The following is a 21,130-nucleotide window of genomic DNA, read 5'->3' as shown; positions in this document are numbered from 1 at the left end:
CAAAAGGCAGATCCGGCTGGTTGGGATGGAAACGGAGTCAGGGGGTGAGACAGAGCCGGGGAACAGGAGCGGGAGTGAGACTGTCCAAACACAAACACTCACAAAGCCAAATATTACTACGTGAATATTCACACAAACACACAGAGGTGGGAAGAGGGGTGTGCTTAACCTCCCCCCCATCATGAAGACTTATGAACATTTGCCCAGTCTCTTCATTCTCTCAGTTCGATTATCAGAGTCTGAAGGAGCCTGGAGGTTGACCACAGACGGTAAGCAAGAGACTTTTAATGCTAGTGCTATTTTGCTTTTTTTTTTTTTTTTGTAGAGGAATATACAGTGCAGCTGTAGAAAGGGAACAAGCTGTGTGTGTGTGTGATGTGAATTAAAGGAGGCTCAGGCTGGCTGCTGTGATGAAATCACGTTGTTTTAGAGGAGGATGTTTACGCTTGTGCCAGAGAACTGTCTGCATCTGCTGACCTGCTGTAAGGAGCCTTGAACTTTTCCCTGTAAATTCAAGAGTTAATTTTTTTGTTTGTTTGTTTGTTTGTTGTAAGCCTACATTTTCAAACCTAAATTCTGCTATGCAAAATTCAAAATCACACAAAATATTTTTTGTACTTTTCTCTAATCTTTGCTTGCTTCCTATACTTAAAGTAGAGTTTGAACTCAGAATTAAGTGTCAGAATTACTGTTTACAAGCTCAATAATGAGGCTTTAAAGTCATAAACTGTGCAGTTTAGGACTTCAGGGAACTAAAAATGGTTCAAATGAAACCATCTGAGAAGAGAAAACAGGCGGTGACAAGTAGACATCGCCTTGTAATAAAGGTCAGACACAAAAAGGTTGATCCAATCCATCAGCTCCAAAAAAAAACCCCACCTCCTCTGTCACAATTTATTAAAATTATCTTTCTTCTTCATTTTCTGTATGAAGTTGATTCAATTTAGCAAAAAAATACAATGTTAGAATATTCATCTACATATTTCTAACACTGTTCGTCATTGTTATGTGAAAGCTGAGTTCCACATATATTTCCAGTTTTGCACCATGTCAGCGGTGACCAGTCAGCCTCCTCCCTTTGCTCGGCTTGAGCGAGAGAAGCACATCCAGATGATCTTCAGAGCTTTCCAGAACAGCTGTGGGCCTTCATGTGAGCACCACACGCTCTCACCTGGACCAAAACCCCACCGAACGCCTCCAGGCTGTGAATCTGAGCAGCCGTCAGGTCAGGCTGCTGAGAGGAAGATGGAGAAGATGCAGCAACTGGGGAGAGTGAACAGGCCAGGGGTGGAGGAGCAGTGGCCTGGAGGTGCAGCGGGATCTCACTTTATGTCAGTGCTGGAAACAGTCAGTCAGATACACATCACTGCCAGACCACAACTGCAGGGTGAGCAGGAGGGACTGATTGTGTGTGTTTCTGTGAGAGAGGTTTGTCTTTGAACAATAATGCTTCATCGTTGTAGGACTGCAGTGTGTTCCCAGGAGGATCTACAGCATCAGCACAGGAGGCAGCAGGTCACAGTTACTTGTAGCTGTGGAAGGTACTGATCCCTGGTCAGCTACATGTGTCTTAATTAAGAAAACTCATATGATGAGAGAGTTTTTCACCGTATTCTGAGTCTCTCCTCCGTCTCGCCCTCTTGTCAGATAGCTCTTGTGTGTGCCTCCAGTGTTGCGGTCCAGCTCGGGCCTGTTCCATGCAGGGCTTCGACTGTCAGGGGCGGCAGGTCTTTCATTTTGAAAGGCCCCTCAGGGTGGACGCCTGCTGCTTCGGCTGCTGCCTGATGGAGATGAGGGTCTACACGCCTCAAAAACATCTCATTGGCACTGTATGCCAGAGGTAGGACAGCCTGAATCTGCTTCTAGCAGCCTTGTCTAACTTGAACAGGAGAAAGTATGTTTACTCAAATGCTGTACTTAAACAAGGACTTTTAACTGTAATACCCTATCTATACCTGCCGTTATTTTGAATGACAGCCTTAAAAACAGGATCAGTTAACTCAAATTATAAAAAGAAACTCACTTACTTATGAAATAATGTTATCTGTTTTTGGTTTGCTCTGACTGTTTGACCATTTTTGAGACTTCCCAAACACAGTGGTGGTGTACAGTTGTGTTTGTGGTGCTCACAGGCTTTTTAAATAGTCTGATTTTACTGTGAAAAGTTTCCAGTCGAAAAAAACAGCTCATGCAAAAGCTGTTGACAGCTAGTTCTGTGGGTTAACCAGAGAAACAGGACACATTTTACGGCATTTTAAGTGTTCAAATTTCGTCATTTTTCAAGTTTCTTGTCATCTGTGTGTATGAACCCTTTAACCCTTTGACCAGTGACACCAATCTTAATACTTTACATTCTCAGACCGAACAACTTGTCATGTGAGCCTTTTTCCATGTCACTCCCAGCCTGTGGCCTCCCTGGGCCACTGTCGATGCCCAGGCCTGTCTGTAAATAGCAATGAGAGCCTTTATTGTTCCATCCAGCCGGGGTATCGTCTAAACCTGGGAGAGTTAATGCACAGTACAGTTTTCTGCACAGAGACACACCACCGGAGCTACCCTGGGCTGGCAGGGAAGGAATGCAGCATCCTTCATAACGGGAATGTTGGCTAATGAATGCCAGCTCTCGTGTCTCCTGAAATACTTCCTTCTTCATCTGGCCTAAATCTGACCCAAGGTTAGCTGGGCTGCCTTTGTGTGTCGAATTTAGAGCTCTGCAGAAGCAGCGCTCGATGAAGTAGTGTCCAATTAAGACTGATCTGGCAGAGGTTTCAGTGACCAGAGATCTACTTGGTATAAATATTCTCTCAGTTGTGCTCGAATAAAGCATGCCCCAATTTGAACTCCTCCGACGCCGAGCAAACAATGGTTTTGGTGCTGCAGAATCATGACAGCTGAAAATGTGATCAACCAAGCATCAAGGCTGGGCTGCGCCAGCGTGTGAAGTACTGGCCAGTGCATCTGCCGGTTTGCTTATTGCATGATTATGTAAGAAAATGTGTTTTGTGTTGGCTGACTGTGTTTTCAGGTGGAGCATGTTCAGCCCTCTCCTGGAAGTGTGTGATGCAGAAGGAGCATCTATCGTCAGAATCCAGGGCTCCTGCTGTCCGTGCCGCTGCTTCTCCAACCAGCAATTCCAGGTAGCACCATTGAAGCAAACCAAAATAAGATGTGTTTCTGCAAGTGTATTGCATTCAGTATTTTTGGCTTTTAATCACACGGCAGATTGTCTCCAACATTGGTGAGAAGATGGGCACAATATGGAAGAAATGGCCCGGCTTCAGTGAAGAACACAACATGGACCATGAATATTTTGGGCTGGATGGTGAGTGGTACATACGGAAATGTGATCATGAAGTGAATACATGCAAGGAATATATGTATTTATGTATTAAAAGATAAAAAACAGAAGAGACAAGTGTCCCTAATAACATCAATGATGGCTCCACTGCAAATACAGCAATTAATAAATTACTTTCATGTGTTTCCAAGTCAAAATGTCTGATTAGTTTTTCCTGATTCATGTGCACCCCATGGTTTGGGATCTACTGCCATAATGTATTTTTGATTCTTGCAATGCCCTCAGGGTAACCACTGCTTTTTATACCCTGTTCTCATGTCAAATGAGAAACTGTGCCATTTCTAAAACGATGTCACTCTTCCAGTGCTGCAGAGTGTGGAACCACACACTAAACTGCTGCTGCTGGCAGCCACGTTCCTGTTGGTAAGCATATGAGTTTCTATCCTCACTCCTATGTTGTGTTAAAATAGGGCTTTCTCACAGCAGGAAAAGCACTGCTGCCTCACTTTCAGGGTGCTGTTCGTGCTGCTTGAATATATCACACATTATTTTTCTCTACAGAATCACATGTATTTTGAAATGAGCTGACCGATGAAAAGGATGAGTCAGGAGCACACGAACACCACTGCAAGTGATCTATAACTACCGGGGAACAGCAGCCAAGTCCCTTTCTGGTTCAAGACGCTGCATCCTTCAGCTGTGTTTGGAAAAGGCTGGCGTGGCTTTCAAACAATTCAGCTTCAACACACAGTTATGAAAGAAAACGACAGTGAACCAACTTTAGCAGCAGATGCATATTTGACATTTATTGCTATACTCCATCAGGTGTACATCCAACAGTGTATCTTCACTTTTGACACACACCTGCACCCATCATCACAAAACCAAACATGGGTAGCATTACAGTTTTTCAACAAACTATAGTTGCTTTCTTGGCATGGTTCCACGAAAAAAAAAAAAAAAAGAAATGCTCCCGAGGAATTGACAAAAACTGTAACAGACCCTGACCCCGGGCCCAGTTTCATTTCATTACTACAAAATGGAAAAGGGGTGAAGGTCAGTGTTTCAGGACTCCTATCCGCCTTTGTCGAGGACATGAAAACAAAGCCCATCCCTTGGATTGTTGAAAGGCGGGGTAAAGACAAAAGAGACAGACGGGAAAACTGGTTCGGGTTGGGCTCAAGGCCAGGCACAGTGATTTAGGCAGCTTGGCAGTCCATTCTTAAGATGCCAGTTACACAACCTTCTGCCCAGCACAGGATGGTCCTCATCCTTTGGGATTCGACTTCCAGGTCAAAGATGGAGAACCATCGCTGATTCAGTTAAGTGATCTTTGAAGTGGACTGTATTTACAAATATATCATACACACTAAAAGTAATCATTCTAGTTCGAAATGACCAGAGGAATTGTAGTTAAAATACAGCACTGTAATAAAATAACATCTACCTGCAACCCTGTTTGAGTCCCAATACAACAGATGAACACAAACGTATCTCAACAGCAGGAAGTGTGATGTTATGTCAAGCAATAAAATCAGATCTAGTATCAGATTGGTTGTGTTGTATTTTGTCAAGTACACTTTGTTAACGTCTAATGAACAGATCAGCAAACACCAGTCACATGGCCTCCCTCTGGTGGCAAGTTAATGTATGTTACAACTTGTGTTTTTTGTTGGTTTTTTTTTGGAAAAAAAGAAAAGAAGGAGGCTTCATTCTTCTCTGGTTGATAAAAAAAATGACGCGTATTTCTCTCTTCGGCTTAATTCAGTGTTCTGTTGACAGGCTCTTCTGTTCATTTCCAAGTTGACACAAAGAAGGAATGGTCTTCTTGCCTCTGTTCCTGTCTTCATACTACACAGTGCCAATCCATGTTAAGGTGTCCTTTCCTGGACTCGTCATCCCCCAACACATCGCAAATACACATACCTGCACAGCACACGCAGACACAACCAACAGCGGCATGAGACAAAGCACACCAGAGGATTTCTCCCACTCAAAGCTGACGCAGCAACTGGTCTTACTCTTTTAGAGGTTCTCTGTGTGAGGGGCTAACGTCCGCCGCTAGCATTCACCAGACCATGGAAGTCTTCCCAGGCTCTGGAAACAAAAGGAGGATGCAGCATTTCATCATTCACAATAAAACAAACGGTTTTGGATGTGTATGTGTTTTCAATGGGAGGCTCACAAATGCATCATTTTACTGCAAAAGTACATGAAACATGATGGAGTCGCATGTGTTTTACTGATCTTTCTTTTCTAACATATATGACAAGTAATGAAAAGCAGCACTGCAAGTTATTTTCATTATCAAGTATAAATTTGATCTCTTAACTTTAACATTTCTTCAATAAAACGTCTCAAAACAGTTCAAATTCTAATTTACAATAACATAAAACAGAGGGAAGCAAATCTTCACATTTGAGAAGCTCAAACAAGCAAATGTTTGGAATTTTTGCTTGTTATACACACAAACACACACACACATACACACAGTATACACACAGTTAATATACACATGCAAAAGCTTTGAGGAACATTAGCACTCTTCTCTATAATTCTGCTTTAAAACAACACTAATAACCAATAAAGTTTGAGAGTATGCATACATTTATGTGAATGTGTATGTGTGCGGGAGAGAGAGAGAGAGGTTGAAGAGAAAATAATAAAACGAAGAGACATACATACTTAATGCTGTCTGTGTGAGTCTTGTACTCCATGATGGTGTTGGGCGGGAGGTTGAGGACTCTGCGCAGGGTGTCTCTGATGCGGGCAGTGGTCGCCTGGTCACTGGCGGTTTTGTTCCAGATGGAGATGATGTCCTCCTACAGAGGAGAAGCACAGAGGGCACGTCTGAGTGTACTGAAACAGGCGGTGCATGGATCGATAAAACAGGTGTGTGTCTGTCTGTTGCTTTTACCTGGAAGCGTACTGACACCACAGCCCCGCAGATCTCCTCTCCCACCATGAACTGCTCACCGAGCATGGCCAGGATCAGGTTCTCCCAGCATCGAGATGCCAGACCTTTCCTCAAACGGATGATCCACTTTCCACCCATCTTGTTGGCATCATCCTAAACACAGGCGGGGTTTCACAGTGAGCTTTCCATTTTTAAAACCAAACAGATTCAATGTATTAGAAAATGAGCACCCACCTCCCACATGGGCTTAATACCCTCCTTGAAGAGGTGGAAGTCACTATGGCCTGTCAGGTCACCTGGCCGGATCATGTGACTATAGAAACGCCAGAACTGCTCCACCTGGTGAGGACCAAGAAATGTTTATACCAACAACTGTGAGAGAATGAGTCAGCATGAGCTTGCATTTGGAGACTGTGATATCCACCAGATCGACATACCGAGGCGAAGCTGCCAATCTGCTTAATGTTCTGTTCGTAGCTCTGAGTGCTCGCTGGCCTCCCTGGGGTGCGTCTGGAGTACCAGAAGGTGTAGTTGTACTGAAGAGGGTGCTCTCCTGCCCCTGGCACCACCATCTGCAGACAACAAGACGGAGGCTTAGTCCTCCACTTCTCTTTGAAGCTGCAGCAGACACACACAAGTCACTCTTCGCAAGCTCACCTTTTTCTTGGAGATGTTCTGTTCCTTATCCTCGTCTTCAGTTTTTTCCTTCTCACTGTCTTTCGGTGAGCCTTGGTCCTGGTCGTGGTCTCCACTGTCATCATCTTTCAGACTGGATTTGGTGGAAACACACAGGCAGCAAAACAAACACGTTCGTGTCGTGCATTAGATTCAGTTCAGTGAAGGAGCACCGGATTGTGTTGTCAGTTAAATTAGCTAAAATTAAGGAGTTGAGTCAACTTCATGGACATTTTCCCGGTTACAGTTTGAGGTGCTGATGAAATGTACTGAACTGTATCGATAGGTATAACTAATATTAAGAGTGCCCTCATGGATATACATGAACTAGACAAAATAAGACACTTTGAACAAAAACTGAACACCATACCCTTCAGTTTTAGCTCGGTATACCTAATAAACTGTCAACTGATAGTTATTTTCCCCTGCTACCTGAACAGATGTGGACTGTTAATGATGCACACGTACATACCTCCACTTGAAAACTGCTCTGACCGTGAATAGCCTACAGCGCAGTTAGCTATCTGCCCGGACGCTACGGGGGCCATGGGAGTGCAGTGTGAGCGAGGAGTGCGAGCCCCTTCCGCCGCCTCTCAACAACTACCACACCGAGGATCCGGGGCCTATCCGGCTTCCGCCAAGCTAAGCTACAGCTAGCAACATAGCATATTCCCCATTGTAAAATGCTGTTAAATCGCTGTTGTTGCGTCCTTCGTTGTAAATGCACCTATGTGTGTGGACCTCCCTCTCAGTTGGGTTTATGAGCACACACAGAGCACGCAGGACCATGCAATAAAGCTGACACACCTCTCTTTCACACGCAACAGCTTTCGTTAACGTTACGCTCCCCCGTGAATTTGCAGCCACGACGGGGAGCCCACCGTCCGGCGGACACTCCACAGAAACGTTGGATTACTCACGCGTCAAATTTGTTGTTCATTATTTTCCAGGTGGGAGCCTTTCGGAGTCCGACCTCAGCCTCCTGTTTTCCGCAGGAACAGCGGCGCGCACGGTACGTGTACGCGCACGCCGTATTTCGGTTGGGGTGATGCGCGTGGAGAGCTCAGGGGTGAACACATAACTCTTTTCACTCTTTTACCACATTCATTCATTTACACTCACCGAAGAACATGGATGATGTAAAGATGTACGAAAAAATACATCAAAATATGACACACATGAAATGGTGTTTAAACAATTTATTCATCACATCTCATACAGCTGATTCCCAAACATAATAAATACACAGCAAAGTACCACTCTAATCAGGTAATTATAGCTTTGTGAAAGTCTCTGTTAAGACTGGCTCCAATGATAAACCAGAAACCCTGTGACTTAGACACACAGACATGTGTGCGAGCAGGCAGACACACACACCACCACACATACGCAGCCTCAACACAAAAAGGGACTGGCAGCTTCTTCATATGAACCGGCCTCCTCTGATGTGCCGCATCCCTCGTTTCATCCCCTCCATCCGTCCGCTTGTCATCTGTTCTCGCGGCAACTTCAAACCGTCGCTCTGTTCAGGTCCAAGCAGAGCTGTGGACCGAGTCTGGGGGTACAAAAAGGGAGTGGAGGGGGCTGATGGAGCGGACTTCTTTAGGGCCAGTCTGACTTTAGTGTTAGTGGATGGTGATCAGGTTTGGGGACGACTGACTGGGTCTAGAGGCAAACAGTGCAAGCTTGGGAAGGAGCAGAGTGTCTATGGGTGAGGGATGGGAGGAAAGCTCTGGCATGGTATGGCACGGTATGGTGTGGTGTGGTTTGGTTGGCTCTGCAGTCGGAGACCATCCCCTCGCCCCTTGCCCCCTGTGCCTCTGTGAGGACCTTCATGAGAGGGCCCTTTGTTCTGGGCCGGCAGGCACACCAGTGAGTGAATGAGCAAGAGCAGCGGCGGCCCTCTTCAATGGCGGCTGTTTGTTTACACCAGCCAGTCCCGTCATACTTCATTAGCAGCCCAGCCCACCGACAACCTCTGATGTCCTAATCGCCGATGAGTGTGTGGCTGCCCATCAGCCCTGAGCCTCAGCGGTTCAGGATAAAGGGGTTTCCAGGATTCCCGACACACACATTCCCACTAATTCTGCCTGCCTGCCTTCTCAGCCACTGCTGGTACACATACATACATACATACATATGCACACATACAGCCTCCGTGGTGAGGGTGGATGGGAGAGCTGGCTCTTTCATCATGGGCCAAGAGGCACAGGGAGGTGAGGCGATGTCAGTGGAGCAGCAACAGTCCCAGAGAACTAGCTTTGCATCACTGAGATGTGAGAGATCTGCCGCCCAGAAAGACACAAAAGCAAGACAGTGATTATTCAGCGCTGCCATCTTCTGACCATGACCACAGTCTTAAAAATACAGGCAGACAAAAGGGAAATTTGGGAGGATCTCCTCGAGGGAGGATTTGCTGTCAGGCCCCGTCTGCCTCATCCTACCACCAACTTTCCAAAAAAACACATTTGATTTGTTGAGCTTTTCTCAAGAGAGAGAGAAGGTGCTGCCTAAGAACTTATGACAAGAGAGTTTCTTGACCACAATGTCACATAACATCAGGGCTGCAAATAACAAGTCTTTTCACTGTGTAGATGATTAAAACTTAAGAATACAGAATGTCACAAAACGCATCCATCACAGCCTAAAGTGGCATCTTTTGTCTGGCCAAGATTATAAAACCCAATTTACACTGATATAAAAGAGAAAAAAGAAGAAAATCATCAAAATTTGAGAAGCAGAAGCAACCGAATACTTGGCATGACGAAGGCTCTGTGCCACTGGTGAAATAAAGACAGTTAGTGTCGCTGAGTTGTCCAGTGAACTCACCTCCTGAATGGCTCTTCCCAGCCTCTCCTGACTTTTCACCACTTTCCTGAAAGACACACGCATCCATTATTATTTCGCGCATGATACAATAAAGATACCTGAAGCTACTGCTATTAGCTGCATACTCACGCTCTAATCACAGGATTAAGACAGAGCAGCACAGCCTACCTGTGTATTCTGCGAGCCAGGCTGAGGGTGAAGTTTGCCGAGCAGTCGGGCTGATAAGTGGATGGCACTATGGTGTAAGCTCCAGGAGAGAGACAGCAGGCCAGACTGACATCCTGGGTGTAGCAGTGAGGGACACAACTGGCCACAGGATCCTCATCCCTGGGTACTGTCTGCTCAGATTCCCCCTCTGGGAACTGGATACATAGTGAAGATCAAATGCTCAGATTATAATGAATTACAATCACTAGCAAATTTATCAAATAGTACATGAACAATATGAAGATTGTGTAGTTCCAGTATTTTTAAACCTAAGCTTTTTTCATATTTTGGTGTCTAAATGACTAACAGAGTGCTTGTTTGTGTCACTGACAGGCTCAGATTGCTTTTCTGAGTGTCTGACAACATTATGGAAGAATCCCTTCAGAGATGGACCTTTTTGTTGATGAGCCATCATATCACTCTGTTCATAGCCACCAGACTCCATTGACAAGAACAGTAATTTTACTTTGCTGAACAGTAGATCAAAACTGCTGTCTTAAAACACTAAAGTCACACAACAACACAAACAAACTAAGTGACCGAGGCAGCTATAGACCAGTAACTCTCATGTTCTGTGAGGTAAAATTACTGTTTTAGTCAATGGAGTCTGGAGGCTTTGAATAGAGTGATATAGTGGCTGTTTGTGGTTAAACAAATGGATTTTTGATTCTTTCTTTTTTTTTTTTTTTTAAAAAAAGGCCTACCTCTGTACTGATCCTTTCCATAATGTTGTCAGACATTAGAGTAACAATCTGAGCCTTTCAGTGGCAAAAACAATAACTTTTAGTGGATGAATTTTGACCGTGTGCAAACGCCCCCAAGGGTGACAATGCAGCCCATTTCATGGCTGCAGGCTGAGACAATATACTGGACCAATTCTAAAACTTCTTCTACCTATTAGTTATTCAGCAAATATGTAAAACTATGGTCTTTACTTAAATATGCCAGAATTAACCTTCATTGTTTGACTGACCTTATAAATGTGGAAGCCAATAGGGTGTAGATCAGTGTCAGGGCGGCTCTGGTGCAGGGTAATCCTGACATTAACTCCTGATGTCACTGCTGACTCATCACACACTGTAAAAGGGAAGCGCGGGTTCTGCCAGTGAGACACGAAGTTCCTGCTTCCTCCGGCTGTCCTACCGTCCACCCACGAGCCTCGGAAGTAACTGGTCTCCCACTCTCCATCTGTTGTTAATGGCAGTGAAGGTGCTGGGCTTTTCAGGCCACTGAGGAGGAAACCAACATTTTTATGCCGTGAATAATGCAGAAACAAAACAAATTTTATGATCACAGCACTTCACATGTTGAAACACAGAAGCACGAAAGTCCATCTTTAGTAAACAACGTGTGGACAAACAGCTGGAAGTGCACTTGATAAAAATCAGAATTTAATAGTTGATTCTGTTCAAGGGCGTCTTTCAAATTGACCAGCAGATGTCACTATTATTTAATGTCCTTCATTTTTTTTATGGGAAATCCTGGAATTAAGAAAGTTTGTTTGCACAAATGTATAAACTGTGATTTCACATTTATAAATTATGTGTGCAAATTTATAGAACATGACATTAAACAATACTATTGACATTTAATATATGTTTAAGGGATTTTAAAGATAATTGTTTAATGGGCAAAATACCTAATACAGTATCGGTTTGAATCTGAAAGTAGACAAAAATGTGCTGACTGTACCCACCGTTTAACATCATATTCTGTTAATTTGTGCATTAAATTTTGTTGATTTGAGAGGGTTAGTTTTTTCTCTGTGACACCTGTTCCATGGTCCATTAAAAAATATCATCTCTTGTATTATTTCTCTTCCCATTAACTGGTCCTTACCTGAGGGATGTGGAGGAGGAAGAAAAGACCCGGATGAGAAAGCGGGCCTCAGCCCCTGGCTGGTAGGTGCTGGGGATCAACAGGTAGTATCCGGGCTCGAGCTCTCCATGGAGGACCACCTCTCTCTCGTACGCGTGGCAGTGAGTAGAAGCACAAGGAGGTTTGTTCAACATCCGGCTTAGATTAAAACGCTTCTTCTCCACCTAGTTACAGAAAAAAAACACAAGTAACACGATGCACAGACACAAACACAAACCTTTTTTTTCACCTCTAACTGACGGCTCGTACCTTCCACATGTGTAGAGCGATAGCCTGGTAGTGCTGGTGCTTTGTGTTCTTGCTATCCTCGAGTGGCGTTTGTGCGTATTTCTCCATGTTTCTCAGTTTTCGATGCTGTAGCAGGGATATCAGCACCTCTCCTCTCTCACACACTTTGAGCCAAAACTTAGGGTTGCTACCATAACTGCTGCTGTTTCGACTGCCGCCCGCGGAGTGCCCTTTCATCCACCGGCCAGCCAGCTGATGGTTGTGTATCAGCAGGTTTCCTGTCGGAGGGGAGAGTCATCAGGGTTAAAAAGGCTGCCAAGGAGGTCACAGTCAGTGACGGCAAGTTGAACAAATTCCTTAGCAAAATAAGGGATTTACCACTATAGATGCTCTTTAGGTGCCCCTCATTGCTGATGGGGTAGCCCACTGTGACATCATCAAACTGGGACAGGAACTCGGTCTCATCCAACCAGAACTCGCCCTCGGTCGCTCTGGATTGTAGGTCCAAAGCAGAAACAGGGTCGACAGAACTCCAACCAGCACCACTGCAGAGACAGTAGTAGTAGAGTCTGGAGGGTGGACATTTGGATGCAGCAAAACTCCTTTTGAGGTCACACACACTTGTGATTATAACACACATAAGGAGACACCCATGCCTACCTCCCCATCCAGGCCCCTCCCCAGCAGCATCTTCCCCAGGGGTTTCTGATTCTGAGCAGCAGTACTTCGCTCCCTGACAGCGTCTTCACATCCAACCACTCCATGACACTCAGCGCGTGGTACTGACCCAGCTCACTGGCCCCTAGAACAGTCAGTGAGGTCATGAGGTGATGTCATACAGGATCAAAACCACGCATCTACACATAGGTGCTTTTTTATTTCTGACCTCCGGGGCTGCTGTGAGTGGAGCAGCTGATCGCACACTGGTCTTTCACCGGGTACAGAAGATTCAGGTCCAGCCTTCTCCTTCTGACCTGGTCGCTGTCCCGTTCTGGTCCCTGCTCCTCTCCTGAGCCCAAGCCTCCCAAGCTCCAGCGCTCTGCCAGGCCCCCAGTCAAATCCACCAGGGCCTCAGACACCTGCCCTGCCCACAGTCGCTCATATGAGCCGTGAAGCCTAATGAGGATGGAGGGGACAGCAAATGGGGTTTCCAAACTTCACTTAACATGCATGGAATTCATCAGAGGGTCACTAAAACTTTCCAAAAGTACCATCAAGACAGTCTCTCCTAAAAGTTCACAGCAGGTCAACCTGAAAGAAAGATCGGGATTACTTACTTGGCATAGGCCTTCTCCAACAGGGCTACCCAAAAAGCAGAGGGGGAGTGGCAGCGTGAGAAGCAGAGATTGGAACTGATACAGGGCAGTCGGTCATCGATGATCACCTCTGTCCAGTGCCCCTGCTGCCAGAAACAAAACTGGAAGGAGCCCCTGTACCCGCTGTCACCCCACTGGGGCTGGTCTGGAGGCAACACCTACAGAGAGTCACAGACTAAGTCAGTAAAGCAGTGACGTACATAATATCCTTATGACGTGCTTCCTCACAGCAATTTAGTCTCACCACATGGCCACTCAGCGAGAGCCAGAGCTGCAGATCACAAAAACCTAAATGATAATACAGTTGTCTCTCTACCTTGTTCAATAGACGTTCGTTCTTGAGCAAGAAGGTGCAGGCGCAGAGAAACCAGCAGTCTCCCAGTAAGCCTTGTTTTGCATGACCCAGGTTGATGTTATCAGGGAAGAGAGCTGGCGACTGGCAGATCTCCTGGAAGTGTGAAATAGACATAAGGAGGATTACTGAGACACGCTGCTTGAAGACGACTTGCAATCATTTTGGTTTTTGGGCGGTTGAAAAAAAAAATGAGGTGCAGAAATGTCTCATTCTAAGTAATTTAACTGAACGTGGGCAAAGAAAGTTGATCTCAATAAATGTTATTTACAACAGGTTGAACCAGAAGTTGTTGCAATGGAGTTCATGGCCTCTCACTGTGTTGTTTTGTCACACTATCATTTTGTCTAGTTTGAAGATGATAGATATAGAAATAACTAAAAAGATATCACATTTTGTCCTTTACTACATATTCCCTGTTTGTGAACTGCTGAACTTTAGGCCTGCAGGCACTTTTTCTTAAGAAAAACCAACCACCTGATGAAGGAAATCCTTCTTTGGTTAAACAAACCAACCTCTGCCAAAAGTACACATGATCACAACCCGTCACAAAACACACATACAAGGAATTTACAGCGGCATTTCCCCACTCAGCCTTAACACTGAGTCTAACCTGTGGGCGTCGCCAGGTGATTTCTCCCTGCAGCCTGCCGATGGGCGTGGAGCGGTCACAGAACAGTGACGTGTCCTCAGAGGGGAAGTCCGGGTCCTCAAACAGAGCCTGGGCTCCGCACTCTGCCTTGCCCTCTTCCTTCATGGCTCCGGCTTCTTTTCAACCTGGATCGTCGTGCCTGCTGTGTCAGCGGCTGAATCTCAGCCAGCTGTGACCGTCCTCATTGCCTCCATGTACGTTTCACCTAAAAGCAAAAGAAACACTGACATTATGCACTCATGAGAGTTTGTGTATTTGTGGTTTTGTGCAAAGATCTTAGGCACCAAGAGAAAGCTGTAGACGTGTGTAGGGATTTGGAAGTTAAACTTATTTATCTGTGACAATATGGTTACTAATGTTTTTTTCCTCTTCTTTATTAATTTGTATTATGACTATTTGAACTGTTGTGCTGCATGCGTGCTATTTATGACTCATCTTCCTTCACAAATCAACAAAAAACTGTCATATATTTAATATATGTTAATGTTTCAATGTATATATCGTATCACATGATTATAGGTATGTAAGTAAAGGTGTCTTTTCGGGGGAAACATTCATATTTTAACCGTTATCTCAATTTAACGTTGCTCACTCATGAAATTAACTTAACCGTTATTTAAGGAAAAAATAAGGAAAAGCTCTGTGACTATTAAAATGTAATGTTAGAAACAGGGCTGGTTCATTACGTGGCTCTCTTCTGTTTCTGTATCTTACCTTTCTCCTCTTTTAAGCATCTTTCCCCTCACAGCTTTCATTCTTCACAATAACACCACAGCTAACTGTTAGCATCAGCTAGCTTGACATGCATAGCTGTAGCATCTCCGCACGGTTTCATCTCATCATGGTTTCAGAACCATCACCACAGTCACAACGAGGTTTTATCCAAAAGCATGACACATTTAGTTTCGACTGACAGTTAAACCCAGAGCAGACATAACATCTTCCATCTGAAGCTCTGGAAGCACGTAAAGTGTCTTCCGGTTGGACATCCAGCGTCTCATTCATGAAGAGAATCCTTCCTGTGCTGTTGAGCACTTCCGCCACCTACTGTCGGTACAGTGAACTACACACTGCATGTCCGCTCACTGTGAACCATGTGTTTGTATTGACAAGGACTGTTTTGTAGCTTATTATCAGGCACATATCGCGAAAATAAATGCAGGCTAATACAACAGTCCTGCAACAAACCCAGGTTATAATATTCAGTTCTTGTTTAAACTCAACAAATTCAGCTTTGTGGTCACTTTGGAGGATACAGCTTGGGATCCAGTTGTCTCCAGGACTGCATTAAACTAAGCAGCCATCATTGTCCTCCTCACTGTTTTAACAATTTAGTGTAAATATTAGAAAAAAAAACACTACATCAACATGCTTAAATACTTAAACACCGAAACAGCAAATCATTACAAAAATATTCGATTTATTGGCATTAAAGTCGTACAAAAATATCTGGTTATTTGACATCCAAATGATACATGAATTCATCTTGTGTGTCTTTGAGTTCTTTACGATGACTTCCTCAGGTGATCTGCTGCATCAGCTTTCCTATTGACACTGACAAAAGAAAAAAGCGTTAAATGAATTTGCAGAGGTGGTTGCATCTTGACTCAGCATTGATACCTGCTGGGTGTGTGAGCACAGAGGTTGATTGATCAGAGAAATGAACTTACGGTGGCACGGACTTCATGGCCCTCTGCACCCACTCGCTCTCAGGATTGGCACAGAGAAGTTTGTTTCTCACTGTCTTGAAACTGTATTAAGACAAAGGAAGCAGTTAAGACGTGAGTACGATCGCAGAGTCAACATTTCTGTTTGTTATAGAAGTGTGTGTTTTTACAGATGCCTTCATTTTAGTTTCTTACATTACTGCCTTGATGTTGCAGTAATCCGTGTCGTCCTGGATAGCGTAGCACTTCAGCAGTCTTACTGGGACTGGACTTTCATGGTACTGCGTGCAGCAAGCGCTCAAGGGGCCTTTAATGAAGAGACATTACCAACATGTTAGCAAAAGAACAGTAGTGAAATGTCCAACCATGCACGGTAAATAACTGCTGAAGTCATACTTACTGCTGTCACCCAGCGACACCAGCAGCACCAGCATTATGGAGACAAACACTGCAAGCTTTGCCATCTTCACACAGCGTCTCTTCAGCAGTCAATCAGTTTTCTGATCAGGATTCTCAAAAGTGATGAACTGGTGAAGTCTGTCTCTGGTGGCCAGCTTTAAATACACTCTCAAATGGGAAGGTAAAGTCCCATTGAGGAACTGCCTGGAAACACCAATGCTGTAATGTAACTGGGTCAAGTGGGAAGTATGACATGCAGTGTACTCTTAACCACAACAGTGGCACAAAACCCCCTCTTCTGTGGGCTGGAACACAGGAACCAAGACACACATATGTGCTACTTCATCTTTTAAAGAAGATCCCGGCATGAAGACGATGAATTCTGTTCACGTTCATTCCTTGAAAGTAAACGCTGTTAGACACAATTAGTACCACATAAGTAAGTAATATTAGCGCTGTTGTTCAGCTGTTTTTAATAAGTGTAACTAAGTACATTTACTCAACTACTGTATAAATATGAGGTTACTTGTGCTTTAACTTATTACTTCAATTTTACTCTACTTTATGGCTCTACTCCACCACATTTATTAGTTACTACTTTGCACATTCAGAATTTCACACAAAAAATGTGATCAGTTTATAATATGTGACGTATCCTGATAAATTAAATCAGCTGATTTCACATGACTGCATCAGTAATAATGTATAATACAGTGATCTAATATATAATTATGACTAGAGTCGTTTTGGAGCGCAATGAGTACTTTTACTTTTGATAACTATGCTAATAATACTTTTTTGAGTAGATTTACTTAAGTAACATTTTGAATACAGTACTATCACTGTTAATAGAGTATTTTATGTTGTGGTACTGCTACTTTTACAGTACAGTAAGTATAATATCTGTTTACTTCTTGCGGCATTGTTAGTCGTCTCATGGAGATCAGTGCCTATTTTTCAAGAGAGACCTGAGAACGTACAAGACGAAGTAGACTGACATGAACCTTAAACCGCCTCACAACATAACATCCTGCTGACCTTGTTGCTGCATACAGACAATATTATGGCGCAATAAAGGAAAGTCATTTCGACTCTAATTACGACCACACGCTGTTTGTCATTGTGTTTATTGTCTTTACATCTAATTATCATTCATACAGTTTTTATCATTGGTCAGTTGCCGCTCCTGCTTAACATTACACATCAGCATCTCTTATAAAAGTTTGCATTTACTACAAGGAAATGTAAATTAGTCATTGTGGTGATGCAGACATGACCACCAACTAAAAGTCAATATAAGCATATTTTGTATTATAAAAGCTCAAAACATCCTAAATAATCTCCTTTTTCATGAGAGCACCGTAGTTTTATTAAAAGGTAAAATGTACATTAAGGACACCAAGAACCTCCTCACACACAGTGTGACGGGCCATACGTCACAGTCGGAGGCTGTAATAATAATAAAATCAATGACGGCTGAATTCTATTTAGCTGCTTCACTTTCAGGTCCTGGTGCTGTGCATGCTGGCCCACTGTCACACTGTCATGGCTTATGTGAGTTTTTTTCTGCTGTGAAAAATACTCTAACTCTTCTATATCAATCTGGGAAAGTTAGTCAGACCCCAAAGACCCCGAAAACCCATTTTCTCAATCAAGTCTTTACTGTGAGCAGAGGGATCAGAAAGGAACCGTCTGGATTTTCGGCAGCTTCTACCAAATTTAACCCGTTTGGGCTATTTCACATTGTGGATCCGTGTATTTTCTCAGCTCTGCTCTCTGGTTTTGGAGTGGGTTGTGAAAAAGGTCTGTTGAACCACCATGAAGTTATTCTGCTGATATTAATCACACCATATAAACTTAAGTACTTACATGTGGGTCACTCTGGAAAGAGACCACTTCACGTCTAGTCTGAACAGGCAGGACGGTCACTAACAACTACATGCGCACATGTGAGTATTGTTTTAAGGTTTGTCTCCCTGTGGAGGCACAGCGGAGTAGTAGAAGTAAGAATAATTAAAATAAAGCTCTGAAGTTGAGATGAAATATAAGATGCATGTTGCAGGGAATCGGTGAAGAGTGATGTAGATCAAACATGGTGTGGTTATGGTGGAAATGTCATGAAGCACACACACATTGACTGTATCATGACCTATTTTAATGCTTGCATGTACTTTTTTCCTTTGATGTATGCTTCTCGAGTATGTAATAAGTGTTCCTCTGACCTAGAAAAGAACCTCCGTACAACCTCAGAGCAACCTGCTGGTTGCAACCCACGAAAAGTCAGATTGTTCTTCAGCGAAACTTCAACCCCACTGAACTCTTTTCCGGCTTGATTTCAAATAGTTTACTATGATTAAATATTCTGGCGTGGGCATTATTATGTGCATGCTGAGAGCCATTAAGAAAGGAACCGCGCCTTCGTAACTTCCCATGTGCCACTGGTTTTACAGGACTCTTTGTCAGATCAAGGTGTGGTGATAGAAAGATTTAACGTGTTTGACCCAACACACTAACATTAGTCTACTGGATTAGTTTGTAATTAGACGTTCAACTCCTCTTTTATATTTCCCATCTTTATATTTAGTCAGTATACCAAGTGAGACCCTGTTTTACTCTGTTTCTGATTCTATTTTGTTCTGTTCATATTCATAATGTTAGTGTGCTGAACTATAATTCAGTGACATATTCTCATTTATTCTGAGAATAAATACCCTGAAATGACAGCCCTGATTGGATCGTCCTGCTTGTTTTCATTCCTTCCTCTACGATGTGATCTTTAAGAGCACTTCTGCATACTTGGACTTTTTCAAATTGATACCATCTGTTTAATAATAAAGACGTACACACACAAATAACCAGCACTTCATCTTATTCACAGATGAATGACAATATGACTACTGTGCGTGATATGTCTTCCCCTCACCTTCCCCTTTTACTCTCACTGGGGAAAGTGAGGGGGGTTTTCTGCGCTGGCTTAATGCTTCTATCTCATGCTTTCCGAGTGGAAATTTCCTGTTTCTCTGAGGAATATAAAAGGCTGCAGTGATCAGCAAGCTTGTCACCACAAGTCTCTGACTCCACCTGAGGACAGGCCAGACACCAGCTCAGCTCAGAGTCACTGCTGCCTACACAGAAGAAGACATGGTGTCAATCAAAGCCACAGCGATGGCGATCATGCTCCTCACCTTTTGTCTGCTGGCCACACAATCTGCAGGTACATACAGTGCTGGGTCTCCTCTCTTAAGTAAATAATTGTTTGTTATTTGCTTGTTATTTCATTTCATGCATTCACACATACTTTTCCTTTTCTTTCTAACCATAATTTCTCTTGTTTCACAGCCTATCATGGATGTTGTCGAAGTTACATGGAAGCTAAATTACCATTTGCGGCAATCAGGGGGTACTCAGTCCAGACGGTCACAGAGATGTGTCACATCAATGCCATCATGTGAGTATCAATTAAATGATGCTAATCTCTTCTCCTCCTCCTAGACAACACAGACATAACATCAGTGTTTATCAAGAGTGTATAAATGTTTTGTCTCTTTCCATTTAATCTTTAGTTTCCTCACAAGGAGGGGTAAAGCATGCTGCAATCCTGCTCTGACGTGGGTGATGGACTATGTCAACAAATTAAGGTAAGACGTCCAGAAAAGACTTGGGCAGCATAACTAACAAACAGCATACATTTGTACATTTGTGGCCTGTGAAATCACAAGAGTGATGATGTGATTGCTTCTGATTGCAGGAACAAAGCCCAAATGGTTCACATCAAATCCTCGCAAGCACAGAAGTAAAGTAATCCTGCTTTTCTGGAGAGACGGTGGAGCTCTGCTGCAGCAAACGCACTGTTCTTTTTATCTCTTTTACGCTTTGCCTCGTTTGGAGCAAACGATGTTTCCCAGAGCACTGCAAAAATTATTAGAACATTTTATTGTCCTTTGTTTTTATATCAGATGTTATATTTGCACATGCTGTAATATAGAAGAATTAAAGTTTTTTTAAAAAAAGAACAAAGTGTCCAGTGAATGAAAGGCCTCATAGTAAACTCAACTGAATTACTACACACACGCATTCTCTGACAGCACAGCACTTGTTTTTTTTATCTTGACTTCCTCGTGCTTTCACGGTGAAAACTTCCAGCTCTGGAAGTTTTACGTCCTGTGATCAGCAGTTACGGACCAAGTGGTGCGAATGCTGTGACATCAGGAAGAGGAAGTTACAGGAGAGCTGTTTATTTGAGGTGCGTAGCACAACAGGTATTTCCCTGTTGACACAAAGCTGACATCAGCTGTAATGAAGTGTGCTTACTTTCGAGGTCATGGTGTAACGGTGTTTTTCAGGGACTATTAGACTAGAACAATTTAAAATATTTTTAATTTGCTGTTAAAAAGAACAATTTTGACCACTTGAACCAAGATTATCCTCCAAACAAAATATATTATGTATCTGTTTGTGAAGCCACCGAATATGACTCACGGTCATTTAAATATTAAAATTCTAGGTGTCATATTTTTGGTTGCACCATTACATCAAATGCGATTTTTTTGCAAGAGGTTTTGTGCATTATTTAAACACATTTCCCCATCGTCCAGTGTGACGTAGTTCATCAGTTTGAAAATGTTTGAATTCTGTTATGATTTTACAATTTCAACTCGATTTAAACAGCCATCGATGAAAAGACTCAATGCTGACTTGTTCTGTCGCCACAT

The 21,130-nt window shown here is 43.4% G+C and overlaps 5 protein-coding genes across 6 annotated transcripts; 2 read left to right on the top strand and 3 right to left on the bottom strand.

Moving 5' to 3' along the window:
• The first annotated feature begins 1,047 nt into the window (after positions 1–1,047).
• Positions 1,048–3,972, top strand: LOC143329250 (phospholipid scramblase family member 5). The gene is made up of 7 exons (XM_076745060.1): positions 1,048–1,387; positions 1,464–1,541; positions 1,648–1,840; positions 3,026–3,137; positions 3,223–3,322; positions 3,663–3,721; positions 3,860–3,972. Exons 1-7 carry the CDS (start codon positions 1,048–1,050, stop codon positions 3,884–3,886), a joined length of 909 nt encoding a protein of 302 aa, XP_076601175.1. The 3' UTR covers positions 3,887–3,972.
• Positions 3,973–4,080: 108 nt separating this feature from the next.
• eif4e2 (eukaryotic translation initiation factor 4E family member 2) lies at positions 4,081–7,905 on the bottom strand. Of its 2 annotated transcripts, none has more exons than XM_076744992.1 (8): positions 7,811–7,905; positions 6,873–6,984; positions 6,653–6,787; positions 6,450–6,554; positions 6,216–6,368; positions 5,980–6,120; positions 5,320–5,395; positions 4,081–5,224 (listed from the first exon to the last, which is right to left on the bottom strand). In XM_076744992.1, exons 1-7 carry the CDS (start codon positions 7,828–7,830, stop codon positions 5,360–5,362), a joined length of 702 nt encoding a protein of 233 aa, XP_076601107.1. In that variant the 5' UTR covers positions 7,831–7,905; the 3' UTR covers positions 4,081–5,224; positions 5,320–5,359. The 2 variants fall into 2 exon arrangements, with proteins under 2 accessions (XP_076601107.1, XP_076601106.1); XM_076744991.1 differs by having other exon boundaries at positions 5,984–6,120.
• Positions 7,906–8,077: 172 nt separating this feature from the next.
• Positions 8,078–15,357, bottom strand: capn10 (calpain 10). The gene is made up of 13 exons (XM_076744990.1): positions 15,067–15,357; positions 14,314–14,557; positions 13,665–13,796; positions 13,310–13,506; positions 12,919–13,148; positions 12,693–12,834; positions 12,411–12,577; positions 12,054–12,310; positions 11,766–11,968; positions 10,900–11,155; positions 9,888–10,081; positions 9,720–9,765; positions 8,078–9,175 (listed from the first exon to the last, which is right to left on the bottom strand). The coding sequence occupies exons 2-13, from the start codon at positions 14,455–14,457 to the stop codon at positions 9,146–9,148; spliced, it is 1,998 nt and encodes a 665-aa protein (XP_076601105.1). The 5' UTR covers positions 14,458–14,557; positions 15,067–15,357; the 3' UTR covers positions 8,078–9,145.
• A 480-nt stretch (positions 15,358–15,837) lies between these two features.
• Positions 15,838–16,535, bottom strand: ccl20a.4 (chemokine (C-C motif) ligand 20a, duplicate 4). Its single transcript, XM_076744109.1, has 4 exons — positions 16,420–16,535; positions 16,215–16,326; positions 16,023–16,103; positions 15,838–15,906 (listed from the first exon to the last, which is right to left on the bottom strand). Exons 1-4 carry the CDS (start codon positions 16,481–16,483, stop codon positions 15,858–15,860), a joined length of 306 nt encoding a protein of 101 aa, XP_076600224.1. The 5' UTR covers positions 16,484–16,535; the 3' UTR covers positions 15,838–15,857.
• A 2,961-nt stretch (positions 16,536–19,496) lies between these two features.
• Positions 19,497–20,346, top strand: ccl20a.3 (chemokine (C-C motif) ligand 20a, duplicate 3). The gene is made up of 4 exons (XM_076745690.1): positions 19,497–19,632; positions 19,758–19,866; positions 19,982–20,056; positions 20,167–20,346. Exons 1-4 carry the CDS (start codon positions 19,560–19,562, stop codon positions 20,213–20,215), a joined length of 306 nt encoding a protein of 101 aa, XP_076601805.1. The 5' UTR covers positions 19,497–19,559; the 3' UTR covers positions 20,216–20,346.
• The last annotated feature ends 784 nt before the right edge of the window (positions 20,347–21,130 follow it).

Source organism: Chaetodon auriga, chromosome 12, assembly GCF_051107435.1.
Source record: "Chaetodon auriga isolate fChaAug3 chromosome 12, fChaAug3.hap1, whole genome shotgun sequence".
NCBI lineage: Eukaryota > Metazoa > Chordata > Actinopteri > Chaetodontiformes > Chaetodontidae > Chaetodon > Chaetodon auriga.
The sequence above is the reverse complement of the archived record's forward strand: the minus strand, read 5'-3'. Positions and strand labels throughout refer to the sequence as shown.